This window comes from Numida meleagris, chromosome 3 (genome assembly GCF_002078875.1).
Source record: "Numida meleagris isolate 19003 breed g44 Domestic line chromosome 3, NumMel1.0, whole genome shotgun sequence".
Taxonomy (NCBI): Eukaryota; Metazoa; Chordata; class Aves; order Galliformes; family Numididae; genus Numida; species Numida meleagris.
In genome coordinates, this window is record NC_034411.1 from 6,211,419 (window position 1) to 6,225,560 (window position 14,142).

At 46.8% G+C, this 14,142-nt stretch overlaps 3 protein-coding genes across 5 annotated transcripts in view; 2 read left to right on the forward strand and 1 right to left on the reverse strand.

Moving 5' to 3' along the window:
• PPP3R1 (protein phosphatase 3 regulatory subunit B, alpha) overlaps positions 1-2,984 on the forward strand; it is a 33,071-nt gene extending 30,087 nt beyond the window's left edge. For both annotated transcript variants that reach the window (XM_021392250.1, XM_021392251.1), the window contains one exon: positions 804-2,984. In XM_021392250.1, coding sequence (XP_021247925.1) covers positions 804-851 — 48 coding nt within the window. In that variant the 3' untranslated portion in view covers positions 852-2,984. The remainder of the gene's footprint in view (positions 1-803) is intronic.
• PNO1 (partner of NOB1 homolog) lies at positions 2,846-7,957 on the reverse strand. Of its 2 annotated transcripts, none has more exons than XM_021392249.1 (8): positions 7,695-7,957; positions 7,427-7,576; positions 6,750-6,833; positions 6,425-6,485; positions 5,749-5,866; positions 5,166-5,236; positions 3,926-4,627; positions 2,846-3,533 (listed from the first exon to the last, which is right to left on the reverse strand). In XM_021392249.1, the coding sequence occupies exons 1-7, from the start codon at positions 7,860-7,862 to the stop codon at positions 4,560-4,562; spliced, it is 720 nt and encodes a 239-aa protein (XP_021247924.1). In that variant the 5' UTR covers positions 7,863-7,957; the 3' UTR covers positions 2,846-3,533; positions 3,926-4,559. The 2 variants fall into 2 exon arrangements, with proteins under 2 accessions (XP_021247924.1, XP_021247923.1); XM_021392248.1 differs by having other exon boundaries at positions 2,846-3,536.
• Positions 7,968-14,142, forward strand: WDR92 (WD repeat domain 92). The gene is made up of 8 exons (XM_021392243.1): positions 7,968-8,203; positions 8,307-8,407; positions 8,785-8,915; positions 9,349-9,450; positions 10,638-10,753; positions 10,961-11,095; positions 12,395-12,492; positions 13,241-14,142. Exons 1-8 carry the CDS (start codon positions 8,009-8,011, stop codon positions 13,446-13,448), a joined length of 1,086 nt encoding a protein of 361 aa, XP_021247918.1. The 5' UTR covers positions 7,968-8,008; the 3' UTR covers positions 13,449-14,142.

A 14,142-nucleotide genomic window follows, 5' to 3' on the forward strand; every position in this document is an offset into this window, starting at 1 on the left:
GGATGGATTTATGTTTTTAACGATTAAAACAAGAAACAGCGCTTTCAGTTCTGTCTCTAGCTGCTTACTAGGGTAGACAGAGGGGAAAAAATCAACAGAGGGCAAGCATCCTCAGTCTGCTGAGTGGAAAAAAAATGCTTCAAATTACGTGGAAGCTGTAAGAACAGGATTTGATAGCAGGTCTCTCTGTGAAGTGCTTCTCTCGGCGGTGATAGCTGGAGAGGAGTGTTCTGCAGGGGTTAATTTCAGGTTAATCTCCCAGTCTGCTCCAAATCACTCCTTAGCAAGGTTTATCTTTCTGCAGGGAGGGAGCCTGCGGAGATTATCACCCTCTGCAGAATGCAGGGATTTTAGAAAGGCCAGGGTGGTGGGATTTGTGTCGCTTAGGAGGAGAGTAACCCCCCTAGGACTGGGGAATGTTGCTTTGCTGGGGCTCCTAACTTCCCCTTACAAAGAGGCACTGCTCCATACGGTGTTATAGAAGGCAGCATTTCAGTCAGCACGGGGAAAAATAATGCAGAGTCAGAACACAAGATGAGGAGGAGGGAAGCCAAAATGGCGTCACCTGCACTGCTGTGCCAGGCCCTGATTGTCTGATTGGTGCTCATGTAATTAATTACCTTGGGTAACACCTAACTCATCTGCATAGCACACCGTACTTGTGAAACGTAAATGAGATTGGAGAGGCTACGGAAGTACAGGGAGTGTAACAGGCACAAATACGTCCTGTGAATGCAGCGTGCACCTTCTGTCTTGCTGACTTCCATTGCTTACTTGCTTACAAGCATTTATTTCTCTCGCAGGTTGTAGGAGGCCTAGATATCCACAAAAAGATGGTGGTAGATGTGTGACTCTGTAGGGCACCACCCAACACTTTTGCTTTCTTCTCCATCTCTGAAGATCTGCTCAAGACGTCCAGCAATGCTCTCTGTGTATTTAAATGGAAGTATTTTTCTCTGTGAAGCCACATTTTCCAACATGAGCCTCATGAAGCCAACTAAGTGTTATTGAACTTTGATTCTCTCAATAACTCAGTGTAGCACTTTAAAGTCTGAAGGACAGCAAAGATGGAAAGAGCATATCAGTGTGGTGGAGAAAGGGAAGGGGTTGGCTTTTTAATTTATTTTTCTTCATCTTTTATAACAAGGAAATATCTATCTATATATATGTGTGTGTGTATTTATATATAGATATATATGTAGCTTTCTATATGTAGTAGCTAGGTGGGCTTTAATTTAATATACTTGATTCAGAAACGAAACTAGAGTACAAAGTGCCAAGCAGAATATTAACAGTTCAATATATGGATATACATCCTTACTTTTATTTCACACAGTTTTATATATATAGTAGAAGAATGTAAAATTTTAACTGGGTGTTAGGTCAGCTCTTCTCCTTTTCCTGCGACTGTTCAGATGTTTCTATATATTGACTGGCTGACAAAGCATTGCTTCTTATTAATTTACCTTAATGACATGTTTTGTAACACAGGAGACGAAGTTTATTTATACCTGTTAATATATTACCAGGGACTGTGTCTCTTTGCTAAATAACTTAGTACAGTTCTACTTAATATGAGAATATAGTTTAATGCTACTGCCAAGAACTAGCCCTCGTGTGCATACAGTAACTGCAGAACGCTTGGATGGCCACAAGATTTTGTCACCTAGCGACTGGGAGTGGGTACAGCTGTCCCAGGGTTAGTGCTCCTCTGCTGTTTGGGATTCATTTTAGATTCGGCTGCTCGAGGTGTTAGATACATTCACCACTTTCTCTTGTGCTTACCTTAATGAAATTAGGATCCACGTAACGGCGGGATCCCCGTCTACTTCTTTTATACAGTGCTTAGATTACAAAGCGTTCCTGCCATTTAAATTCTGTTACTTCAACTGTGATAGTTTCCCCTCTGCATTTAAAGAATATTACAGGTAGCATAAATAACTGGTAATATTTTATATATATATATATATGTATGTATATAGGATTCATACAGGGGGAAAATCTTGTTAACCTATGCCACAGAGGAGGAAAACTTCACACGATCTAAATTGATACCTCTTGCTGTTCTCCAGTCCTTTGCCTGGAGTTTTTTCTTTTCTAGATTTGTCCATATCATGATTTGTAACGGATGGTAACTTGATACGTTTGTGTGATATAAAAGTAGCGAGCCATGTTTTACAACTTTATATCATCCCTTCCCTTTTCTGCAATGGTACTATTGGCTGGAAGAGAAACATTTGCTAGATTTTTTAGGACAGTACATCTTTCCTGTATAGTAGTTTTTCTATTAAAAAAAAAAAAAATCGTTTTATAATCAGCAGTGGGAAGTGCAGGTTGTGTGAATCTACTTCTATCGAGCACCTGTCTGCCATAGCTGTTCCTTCAACTGAGTGCTGCACGTCAATGGGCTCTGTCTGTGAGAGAAATCCAGGTGCTTGGTGTCCTTGCATGACATGAAGTTTTGCATGTAGATCGATTTGAAATGTTCCTCTTGTTTACATAATTTGCATAATTTAAAAGATAATGTTGCCAAACTTTGGTAAATGTTAAGGTTCAAAACAAAAATCTCCACTACATGTAACTTTCTTCCTCTGGATCAGTACGTGGCTTATAATCCCAGCCAGTGGTTGTATCTGTTCCAGTGTCAACTGCCATGTGCTCTGCTTCAAGGGGGAACTAGTCTTTTGTGAATTTTTTGTACATAAGTATTTGTTACAAACATTTTAGCAAATGCTTTTGATTTCTCTTACTTGCTTGTGCATATCTTGGCTGTTGTTATAGAAATTAGTGCTGCCGTTACTTCCTTCGGGGGATTGGAAGGGGAGGGATGAGGTGGTTTTTTTTGTTTTTTTTTTTTTAGTTTGTGTGGGGAAAAATGATTTATGTTGAATGTTTAGTTTTTCCTCTGCATGCTACATCATACGTTGTGGGAACTATAAGAACCTTCATACTATACGAATACAAAATAAAATATTTGAACCTTGCTTTGGGTGCTTCGGTACTTACCTGGACGCCTCCCCATAAACCCAAGGCAGCTCTGGGCCCTGCTCCAGCAGCAAGTTGCTGTTGGTAGTGTTTGTCCCTTAGCTGCTGAGACCGAGTGACAGCTGTGCAGGGTGCAGTTGTCTGAACACTTCTGAGCTTTGTTCTAGTGCTTCAAGACCGCTCCTGTATTTTTCGTGAAGGCACATCTGAATCTCTGCTTGAGTATCCCAGTTAGATCAAGCACCTTGTAGAAGTGGTACTGAACTCAGAATGATCAATGCTGTGTGATTTGAAAACAAACAAAAAACCCCTAACCTTACTGCAGCTGGAAACTGGCAGCTTCCTTTCTCAAGGCAAATCCAAGACCTCTGCTGGTGAAAGCAGCCCTCCTTGTCTGTAGGTGAATGCCCCTCACGAAGCAGCCCAGGAGCTGTTTGCTGTTGCTTTTCGTGTAGCCTCTTGCTTCCTGCACCCTAGGGGCAGCCCATGAAGATGCCTGGGTGTTCTGCTTTGGGCTGCCCAGAGCTCAGGTCAGTATCAGCACGCACCTGCTTCAGGAGAAAGATCACATCACTTTTCCATGTCTGTGCCTCGCCCTCCCCTCCTGCCTCTCAAGCTCACTGAGATAAATGGCAGGCTATGTATGCACTATCCAGCTATGAAGTGCTGCACAGTTAACTTAAACACTGAGAGAAATGCTTCCTCGATTTGCTAATGTTATTTTGATCGCATTTCACTCTGTTTTGATTCACAAACCTAAACTGAATTGTTTTGCATGAGACTTGGTGATGAGTTTTGGTGGTGAAGGGCAGGAGCGACGAGCCCTCACTGTGGTCTCTTCCCCCTGCTGCTGCATGCAGCATTTTCAGAGGGAGGGCGTGCAGCACGTGGCAGCTGTCTGTGCTCCAGTACATGGGCACTGCCATTGCTGTGTCCTTACCTGGACGTTCTTAGCATCACTCCTAGGAGGCCCTTGCAGATTGTTCATGAGAACAGAACAAGAATCCAGGTAAGCGCACATTCTAAAACTAAGTGCAAATCTGTTCACCTTTGTCTCCATGTTGTCTCTTTCTGTGCTGCACTGTTGCAGTAGCAGACTCTTCCAGCAGCCTGCTCTTACACTTGGCACTGAAACTGGCACTTCCTTTTTACAGAAAGGTGCTGACCCATGGTCTGTGGTCAGGAACACTTTACGCTGCTGATTGCTTTCAGCTCCACACGTATAGGCTTGCTCAGGTCGTGTGAACAGTCTTGTAATACTTGGATCATCAGAAAGTCACTCTCGGTCACGTTTTGGCTTGAGAATAAAGCAGAATCGGGCACCCATGCTTCAGTATACCACTTTAGATACACAGCAATTTTAGAATAGCTTTTAATGGCTGTACACAGATCGTATTTGTATCAGGCAGCCTGCCTGGAGGCTATCAGACTGCACGAACAGTCCCATTTTTCTCCTGCGCCTCCCAGTCCGGCAGCAGGCCCCGTGCTTCCACAGCCTCTGCCACCACGCAGTGTGTGCACGCAGTGCCCGCACTCCCCAGCCAGGGTCCTTGGTAAAGCAGCAGCGCTGCACCTCAGAACCTTTCAGCCGCTCTGCTGGCCACAGCCCTAATATTGCCATAAACCTTTGATGGTGGACTTCCTGCAAGAGAAAGTATACGTTAGCCAGCTGACACAATAATGTGTGTTGCAGAAATGCTTTTTGAATCTGTCAGTGTGGGGAATTTGACCGTGGGGGGAGAGAGATGCTCAGAGTTGGCCGCTTCATCTTAACTGGGAGCGCTGAGTCAGTCCCGCTCACAGCGCGTGCCTGCAGCACACACAGCAGTGACAAGTGTCTTGACTGCTGCTAAATGCTCCTGACTGTGTGTTCAAACTAACACTGCTCCCTGATGCCAACTGAGCCTCGTGGGGGAATGCAGCAGCTGCAGCCCAAGGCTGAAAGCCTGCCTTCTGGCCCAGGGGGATGGTTGTGGACCCACAAACCGAGCCCTGGGCGGAGGGAGGGGAAGAAAATGAGGAAGCAGAGCTCCCACCATCCCCAACCCCACCACCTCCCAGCAAGCTACCTGCTGCAAATGCAGGTGCAGGCACACCAGGGAGCAAGGTGAGGCTGCAGAAAGCACCTTCTGAAACTATCTATTTTCCTGGAACGTACAAGGTTAGGTGAGAGGACTTACCTAAAATTAGATTGCAGATTGCTGTTCGTGCCATTTTAATGTTCTGAAAAGATCCTAAAATATGAATTTTCCTGTAAAAAGCAGTCAAAGCAATATTAGTTAATGTAAGAAACGCAGTGATGGTGTAATTAATAGGACATCTCTCACACTGGAGTTTAAGAGTACACTAAGCTGAAGTTGTATTCACTAGTTTGTTTTTCAGTCACCATTACAAAACCTCGACATAGCAGAACATCTCTTCTAAATCCTTTTAAGGATACATTTTTGCAGGTTTAACAGTATGTTTAACAGCGCAGCAGCCCTGGGAGAATGACATGCTGCAGGGTCATAGGCTCAACCTTGTTATTCACAGGAAGGAATTCTTCAGCTGTGTGGAAGCAGTTCTGGATGTGCCCATGACACTGTCATCTCACAGCAGGAGGTCAAACACTCAAATGCTGCTCATTAAAAACAGCGCTTCCAGCATTAGCAAGACAAAAATGATTTACAGAAGTTTACAGAAACTTCAGCTGTCTCGGTTCCTGGGAGATGACGTGGGTTAGTTCAGGGATTGTGGCGTGTCGAGCAGGATGTCAGTACTTACGAGTCAGCCAGAACGATCCGTGTTCTTGTTACATTTTCTATTGTGAATTTCGTTTTTCCACCTTTCCCTGCTATTCTCCCTATTGCTCTTGACAGATGGTCTCCTTTCAACGGTTTCACTAAAATGAGAACAAAGCACTCAATAAAGCAGCAGTGGTCTGTATCCTCTGTAACATTTCCTCTATTCAAACAAGGGGAAAAGCATGCAATCCACACGTGTTGAAGCGGATCCATTTTAGATGCTGCTCTCCTTGGGACCGGCTCCAAGGACTCTTAGTAGTACATACAAAACGTTTGTGATGTCTGCTCCCTCTTGTTCTCTATCACAGTACTGGGAGGAAGAGAACCCAGTTCCAGTTTAAGTCTAACAGACGTATCCCCCCAGACATTCCATCTGACCTTCTAAGTTTGAAAAAAAGTTTTGATGATGCAAAGTGCAATCAATTGCACTATCCAAAAAAGTGACACACGCGCTCAAGGATGAAAATCTGAAGGGTTGTGCTGGGAGATCTTTAAAAGAGGGCGAGTTTGTCAAGCTTCCTGGACCTAGAAATAATACTATGTCCTGGCATCAAGGTCTCCCTAAGCCCTGAGGTTAAGTGACGCAAATGGAGAAGAGAACAATGCACTCAGGCAGCACACACAGCTGCTTGAATAGTGCAGCAGACACTACTCACCATCTGTAACTTCAAACGATTCTAGGAAAAGGTCGTCTAGTCTGATGAGAGCAAGAGCATCCTAAAACATTCAGAGATCCATTATCAGTACGAGCGTTACAGTCCCACAACGCAGCTTCAAGTTTGTTTTCTTTAAACATCCCAACAGACCACATCAGTAATATATCTCCACTTAATGTATCAAATATCAGTCTTAATTTCAAACATTACAGAAAACCACTCTGACTGAAGATTTTTATTTCTTAATGCATCATTTCCAGAGAGCTTGACGGTTTCAAGCAAGCAAGTTTGAGCAGCATCACAACCGAGCTGCTCGGAGACTCACCTCCACCTGGAAGCCAAGTATGAACGCTTTCACAAAGTCAGCTGCTTTGGTCAGAGCACTGAGGTCCTTTGTCTCTGAACAGGTCTGCAGGACAAGAAGTTACGTTTCCAAATTAAGACCGGGCAAGTAGAAACAGGACTTGGAAAATCTGTGAGACAAAGGCTCGCCATAAAAAAAAAAAAAAACGGCCAAAGCCACATTCAGGTAACACCCCTTTACGTTGTGTCCTACTGAAAGACCCAAGTAGTGAACTCTGTGCTTAACACAACAGGCTGCCCACAGAGCTGTGGGTGCCCCATCCCTGGAGGTGCCCAAGGCCGGGTTGGATGGGACCCTGGGCAGCCTGAGCTGGTGGGGGGCAGCCAGCCCACGGCAGGGGGTGGAACTGGGTAGGCTTTAAGGTCCTTCCAACCTAAGCCATTCTATGATTGATTCCATGATGACACTGACCCTCAACCACAACTATTACAGCCTGTGTTGGAGGGAGGGGATGAGAAACTGAAGGGAAAAAATGACCGAGAAGAGATGGACGACGGGAGGAGACACCTCAAGGAGGGTGAACGGTCTTAAGGACAACATCTCAAAAGCATTTTAACTGGTGATAACAAAACACAGGTTCAATAAAACATAAGGGAAAAGAGAAAGAGGAACACAACGATACACGGAGCTGCGCTCACCTTGATCTCGACGTTCCTCGTCTTTAAGTTAAACCTGATCTGGAGCTGCAGGTGTTCCACGATGGGCGTGAATATCTTCATCCAGTTCTCCTTCAGCGGGGTGTACCTGTTGGCCGGCACCGGCACCTTCCTCACCTCCCCTTTCCCCACCTGCGGACAGCGGGGGGCTGAGCGGCGTTGACGGGCGGATCCCCACCACCCCCCCCCCCCCCCCCCCCCTCCCCCCCCCCCCCCCCCCCCCCCCCGGCCCCACCGTTCCCTCGCTCACCCCCAGCGCCTCGGCGGGTAGCGGCGGGAAGGCGGGCCTCTTGCTGGGCCGCGGCCCCGCCGCCTCCGCCGCCTCCATCGGCTCCGCGCCCGCCGCTTTCCGCTTCCGTCGCCCGCGCTTGGAAGCCACGCTCGTGAAGCCGCTCTCGTCCGCCGCTTCGGTCTCCATGGCGACGGCGGCCGTCCCGCTTCTCGCTCCGCTCCGACCTCCGCGCGGCCCCGCGTGGCGCGACCCTCCGCCGGAAGAGCCCGCCGCTACTTCCGCCCCGCCCTCCCTCCCGCTTCCGGCGGCGGCCGCGGCGCTTCCGGCGCGGCATGTCGGCGGCGGCGGCGGGGCTGGAGCGGCCGCAGGTGGTTGCGCACGTGCAGCAGTCGCTGAGCTACACCGTCTTCGACTGCAAGTGGGTGCCGCGCAGCGCCCGCCTGCTGTGCCTCGGCAGCGCCCCGCGCGGCACCGGCGTGCTGCAGCTGTACGAGCTGCGCGGCGGGCGGCTGGCGCTGCTCAGCGAGGTGAGCGCGGGGCGGGGCGGCGCGGCCCGGCCCTCCGGTGCTGCGGGGCGGCCCCGCGAGGCCGAGCGGTTCTCACCGCGCCGACCCCGTCTTTTTCTTACAGATCGAGAAGGCCAAGCCTATAAAGTGCGGGACCTTCGGGGCCGCCTCCCTGCAGCAGAGGCACCTGGCCACGGGGGACTTCGCGGGGAACCTCAGCATCTGGTGAGCGCCTCGGCCCCGGCCCGCTCCCGAGTGTGGGTGGGAGGGGACCCCCGAGGTCCCGGCTGGCGGGGAGGCTGCAGGTGGCAGCCGTGGCTGCTGGGAGCGCGACGCAGAACCCGTTCCCGGCGGTCACCGGTGAATTCCCACGATGACGGTTACGAACAGAGGAGCCCAGAACTGAGCTGAAGCTTTCGGAGCGGCCCGCCGCGGTGGGCGAGGAAAAAGGCAGAGCCCCGTGGGTCTTAGTGTTCATACCCGTGTTTTGTTCCCCGTGTTAATTTGGAGCCCGTGCGTGTTGCACTCGTGTTTCCTCTGGGTGGTTACGCCAACCCTGACTGCCCAAGGCAGCGCCGTGTTATCTGTTCTTTCTCGCCTAGGAACTTAGAAGCTCCCGAGATTCCGGTGTATTCCGTGAAAGGTCATAAGGAAATCATCAACAGCATCGATGGCGTGGGCGGCCTAGGAATTGGGGAAGGCGCACCAGAAATTGTGACGGGCAGTCGAGATGGTGAGTCGGGGCACGCCGCGCGTCCTCCCGCTATCCCAGCACACGGTCTGTGCGCGCTGAGGTGGAGGACAGAGCCCGCCTGTGGGCTGGCCGCACTTTGCAACCTTGCTTGGGATGGATTTTCTCGCAGTTCCTTCAGGGGATGCGAAGTAGCAAAAGATGCTGTTGCCATGAGCATGGGACAGAAGAGCTACAAAGCAGAATAAATACAGATAGCTGCTAGAGAGCTAATGCCCTCCAGGCGCTTTTTTTGTTTCTGTTTGTTATTCTGTTTCATTTTTTCTCGCGCGCTGAAGTAGCCTGCCTTTGGGATTTCAAGAGACACTCCTGTGTTTCGGGGGGGTCAGGCTGAAGAGCAGAGGTCTTCCCTGGGGACAGGAGAGCCGTGTGTCAGCGCATCCCTAACGCTGCCTCCTCTGCCCTCCTCTTGTAGGGACTGTGAAGGTCTGGGACCCGCGGCAGAAGGAGACTCCTGTCGCTAACATGGAACCTGCGCAGGGAGAGAGCAAAAGAGACTGCTGGACTGTAGCATTTGGTAACTTAGCAGATAACCCCCTCTAATATGACTGCCTTTTGAGAATTATCTAACGACGTAAGGCAGGTTTTGTTGTTCGGTATTATCAGATCTGTGTATTTTCTATGTGTTGTAAAGGCTGTTTATCACATTTTGTGGTAGTAGGCAATGCCCTAGCATTACAGGCCTAGCATGGGAATTGAAAATTTCTATGTCTAGGAATGTAAAAGTAAGGAAACTGCTTTGTCCTGGAGGGATCTGGCTGTGGAAGTGCACAGAGAGTCAAAAGCTGGTGATGTGTAGCTCCAGCTGTCAAGCATTAAGTCGTTAATTTAAGAGAAAATCTTCAGAGCTAATTAAAGGCAGCAGAGATGCTTGACTTGTGCTCGGCACTTTTCCTTTGAAGAGATCAAGCTGCTTGCGTAGTGCATGGGCAGGTGTTTCTGGATTAGCTCCATTTCTGCTTCCAGAGTCAGGCAGTGAGTTTTACAAACTGCTAATGTGTGTGCATGGTTTACAATAACAAAACTGATAGTAGGGAGATGGCATTTCTTGTCAAGGAGGTCCAGCTGCAGTGCTTGTTGCCGTTGAGATCTTTTGCCTTATGTTTTGACTCATGGAGAGAAAAGTGGCCTGGTACTTTCTTAAATTTGCTTTTGAGTTACGGATGCTTGAGCCCAGGCCACGTCCATCCCAAACTCTGCGCTCTCCATCCAGGTGAACTTTGGGCAGGCACTGCTGTGCCTCCCTGGGCCTGGCTGCTGAGAAGCAGTGGTGGGAAGCAGGCCTCGGCCTGCGTCTGGCGATGGCCATGGTAACACCCTCAGTGCTGGTGCCTGCCAAAGAGTCCTCTTGTCCCAAAAACATGTCTTGCTTGCCAGGCTGGTTAAGGAACTGCGCTGCTCTCTGCCGCAGTGCTGCTGGCCTGCCTGGTGAGCGTGGTTTACAGCAGGTGGAGCAGTCTGTGTAATTCAGGCAGTGCTTGGCAGGGGGAGTGAAAACTTGTTCACAATGTTTAAAGAAAGAGACCACCAGTTTTTGAAGCTGTGTTTTTTATACCTCTCAGGCTTGAAAAGCAGCCTGCTCATTAAATCTTACCATAGTGATGCTTTCCTGGCGTAAATCTAAGTTGAAATTGTTGACTTAAGAGGTCTTACATTTATAACTCCTAAGAAGGGTTTCTGTATTGTGATTAATTCTGTGTCCAGGCAATGCTTACAATCAAGAGGAACGTGTTGTTTGTGCTGGGTACGACAACGGCGACATTAAATTGTTTGACTTGAAAACCATGTCACTGCGATGGGAGACCAACATTAAGAACGGGGTAAGGTGCCATGGAAACGTGGCTTCACGCCAGCTTGGGTGTGTGTATGTTTTCAGGCAGTCATGTTATTTCTGAGTTGGTGATGTCGATGTTGCAAAAATAACCAGTGATTAGATATGTATTTACAAATCACACACACACACAAACACGCACACACAAATATATGTTTTTAGCTGTGGCTGATTGTATTGATTTCCTTATTTCCAGGTTTGCAGCGTGGAGTTTGACAGAAAAGATGTAAACATGAACAAGCTGGTGGCCACGTCACTGGAGGGCAAATTTCATGTTTTCGATATGAGGACTCAGCATCCAACTAAAGGTTTTGCTTCTGTTTCAGAGAAGGTATGGGGAGACAAATAATTTCTTTAGCAGCATATGTTCCAGAAGTTTGTCTCTTAAGTACCTGGAAGCACTATAGGTTTAAAATTATTGTCTTTGATAGGTAATAGAAGCCCAGCTTACTGGGGTGAGCTGTGCGATAGCGTGGCCCGGGTGCAAGCAGTGAAAGGGCTCCCATGCATCCTGCTGCCAGCACTTCCTCTCTTTCACAGCCTGGTATTTGGGCTTCTCTGGTCTTTGGCTCCTGTTGCAGCTCTGTGCACTCAGCTGTGCCCCTCAGCTGGGGGTCATGTATATTGCAGGCCATATCAAATTGTGATGAGTGTGCAGATTCAAATCTTAAATGTGTTCAAAAATAAAGGGAGCCCTCTGAATGTGTTGTTTTTTTTGTCCTGCAGTTACAGGCCTTATGGGAGCCTTGGAAATAATTATTTTTCTTCAGAACCGAACATTTTTGATTTGCAGTATTGTGAGTGAGTGAGAAGGATACATGGGGAGAGACTTAGAGGCTGAGTTTCCATTTGATATCTTTAAATTACTATTTTCCATATCACCAGGCAAAGCAGATAAGATGTTGGTTTGATCAGATAGCACAAAAGTATTTACTGAATTAGAGTTTGTAGTAATAACACTGTGAAAATGGAATTTCTTATCTTTCATTAATTGCATTTAAAGCTTTCCTTTCAGACATTTGTAGACAGATGTGCATCAAGTCAGGTCACGTGTGTTACAGATTTCTGTTGCCTGGCTGAGATTTTGATCTGAATTTTAGATGCACATGTTGTGTTTGCACAATGTCTGTAGTACGTTCACTTGCAGTAACGTTTTTTAGAGATGTCAGATGGTGAAATCAGCCCTGTGGTGATGGTGTCACCTAAGAGTCTGGAAATCAAGTACTTCTAGAAAGCTCCAGGCGTGCTTACACCGTCACTTGACATCTGTCTAACCTTGCTTAGATGGCCAGTCAGGAAGAAGCTGAAGTAGTGTACCACTTCAGGTGGCCTTGGTAGGGCTGCTGCTGCCTTACCTCTGCACAGGAGTGGGGCTGCTTCTGCCTGGGAACTGCTGTTCCTGTGACAGCAAGGTTAAGGCGGGGGAAGGGAAGGTACCTCCGAATGGATGTTCCAGTGTCAACTCTGACAGTCATAGAATCATAGAATGGATTGGGTTGGAAGGGACCTTAAAGTTCCAGAACCCCTGCTGTGGGGGGTTCTCTTCATACAGGTAACTGCAGTTTAAGATTCTGCTTCCTTGTGAAGCTCAGCTGTAAATGACTTCTGCACAATGCCGATTATTTCCTAGGTGCACAAATCCACCATATGGCAGGTTCGGCACCTACCGCAGAACAGAGATGTATTTATGACGAGTGGAGGAGCTGGGAGCCTTCATCTCTGGAAATAGTAAGTGATCACTTCCTGGTCTACAACAGGGGGAATAAGAAACCAAAACAACCGTTCATTGGTTTAACAAAGAATGGTCCTAAAAATGGTGAGCGGAATATCTACTTGAATTATTGCCGCAAGTACAGTGGAAAGGTGATTTTGGTGTCAGTGCTCAATCTGGAATCCTGAATTGATTCCTAAAAGAATGGGATTGCAACAGCACAGGTAAATTTTGCCCTTGTCACTTTTCTTAATGTAGTCAAGGTCTAATTATATTCTCAGTTAATACTGAGTGGAAGAAGATAGTTTTTTTTTGTTTGTTTTTTTTTAAATTCTCATATGGGAGCGATTACATCTTAGGAAAGTATTGAAAGCCTGGACTTCTAATGATTCTTAACATCTTCTCACATTGCATAGCAAAATAATTCAGTCCTCCCAAGTGCAGTGAAGTAGGTGCATCAAGTTTCAGGGGTAAATAGCTGAGACGAAATTGTCTCGCCTGTGGCAGAAGTGTAACTGTTGAAAAATAAAAGGTTGTAGGAGAGAAATATCAGGACTCCACACTTCCCTCCTCATTGTTTTGAGATGAAATATTTACCAAGAGTGCAGTGTGGCTACAGCTGGATATGATGGTTCGTTATTTTGAAGACATTTGCCTTACCTTGAGAACAGGGGAGACCCTTACACGTGGTCTTTTGCAAGCAGAATGGTGTTGCTGTTTGTAGCAGTGCATTCTAAGAGCATGTTTTACTTTTCTTTCTGCCAGTGAGTACCCAGCTCAGCGCTCCAAGAAGGATTCTGAAGGAGCTGAGATGGGGGTGGCAGGTTCTGTCAGCCTCTTGCAGAATGTGACTCTGTCAACACAGCCGATTTCTAGCCTAGATTGGAGCCCTGACAAAAAGGGACTGTGTGTTTGTGGTGCCTTTGACCAAACTGTGAGGGTACTGATAGTTACTAAGCTTAACAAAGTTTGACAGGAGAACTAGGGTTTCTGATGAGAAAGCAGTATAGTTTGCAGTCTGTAAATATGGGAGGGAGGGCCCAACTGTTTCTAATTTAATTTCTCCCTTATTAAAACTGGATTGAAGAAATAGAAACCAGATCTTTCTATTGAAAGTTCAGATACGTGCACTTAAGAATTGTTTGATTGTGCTGCGATGACTTGAAGTTTCCTGAGCATAAAATGTTTACCTTCCGGAAATGTGAATTTACATGAAAATAAAATGTGCCTTTCCATTAACACAACCCGTAACTTAAATCACAGAAGTTGCTTGTGTTCAGTTTAACCACAGTGCAAATCCATTCCTGCTTGTGAAATGGTTTGGCTCTTTGGTATATAGTGATGTCCGTATGCATTCATGCAGTGGAAACTACTATATGCTTCCCCCATAGAAACTCTGTGCTCACTGGATACGTTAGTTAGAATGTTTGTTAAAGTGACTTAGAATTCTTTAATACACTATAGAAACTACAATGAGTTCTAAATACCCAGGTTCGATGGTGTAAACTTTTTGTTGAAGATTGTATCCAAATTAAAGTCTTGCACAAAATGCACTGTTTTATTATTTTAGTTCGGTTTTGTAATACGTTTTTATGTTCTGTTGATTTTTGTATCTGTTTTTAACTTTGTATTCCACAAATAAAATTATTTGTAGCATTGTCTTAGTA

Excerpts from the sequence above, each read along its gene's own strand:
- WDR92 (XM_021392243.1), top strand. The coding sequence starts at position 8,009 with ATGTCGGCGGCGGCGGCGGGGCTGGAGCGGCCGCAGGTGGTTGCGCAC. Across the intron at positions 8,916-9,348 it reads TGTGACGGGCAGTCGAGATG|GGACTGTGAAGGTCTGGGAC; the intron begins GTGAGTCGGGGC and ends CTCCTCTTGTAG. Across the intron at positions 11,096-12,394 it reads TTGCTTCTGTTTCAGAGAAG|GTGCACAAATCCACCATATG; the intron begins GTATGGGGAGAC and ends ATTATTTCCTAG.
- PNO1 (XM_021392249.1), bottom strand. The coding sequence starts at position 7,862 with ATGGAGACCGAAGCGGCGGACGAGAGCGGCTTCACGAGCGTGGCTTCC. Across the intron at positions 7,577-7,694 it reads TACCCGCCGAGGCGCTGGGG|GTGGGGAAAGGGGAGGTGAG; the intron begins GTGAGCGAGGGA and ends CGCTGTCCGCAG. Across the intron at positions 4,628-5,165 it reads AATCTGCAATCTAATTTTAG|GAAGTCCACCATCAAAGGTT; the intron begins GTAAGTCCTCTC and ends TTTCTCTTGCAG.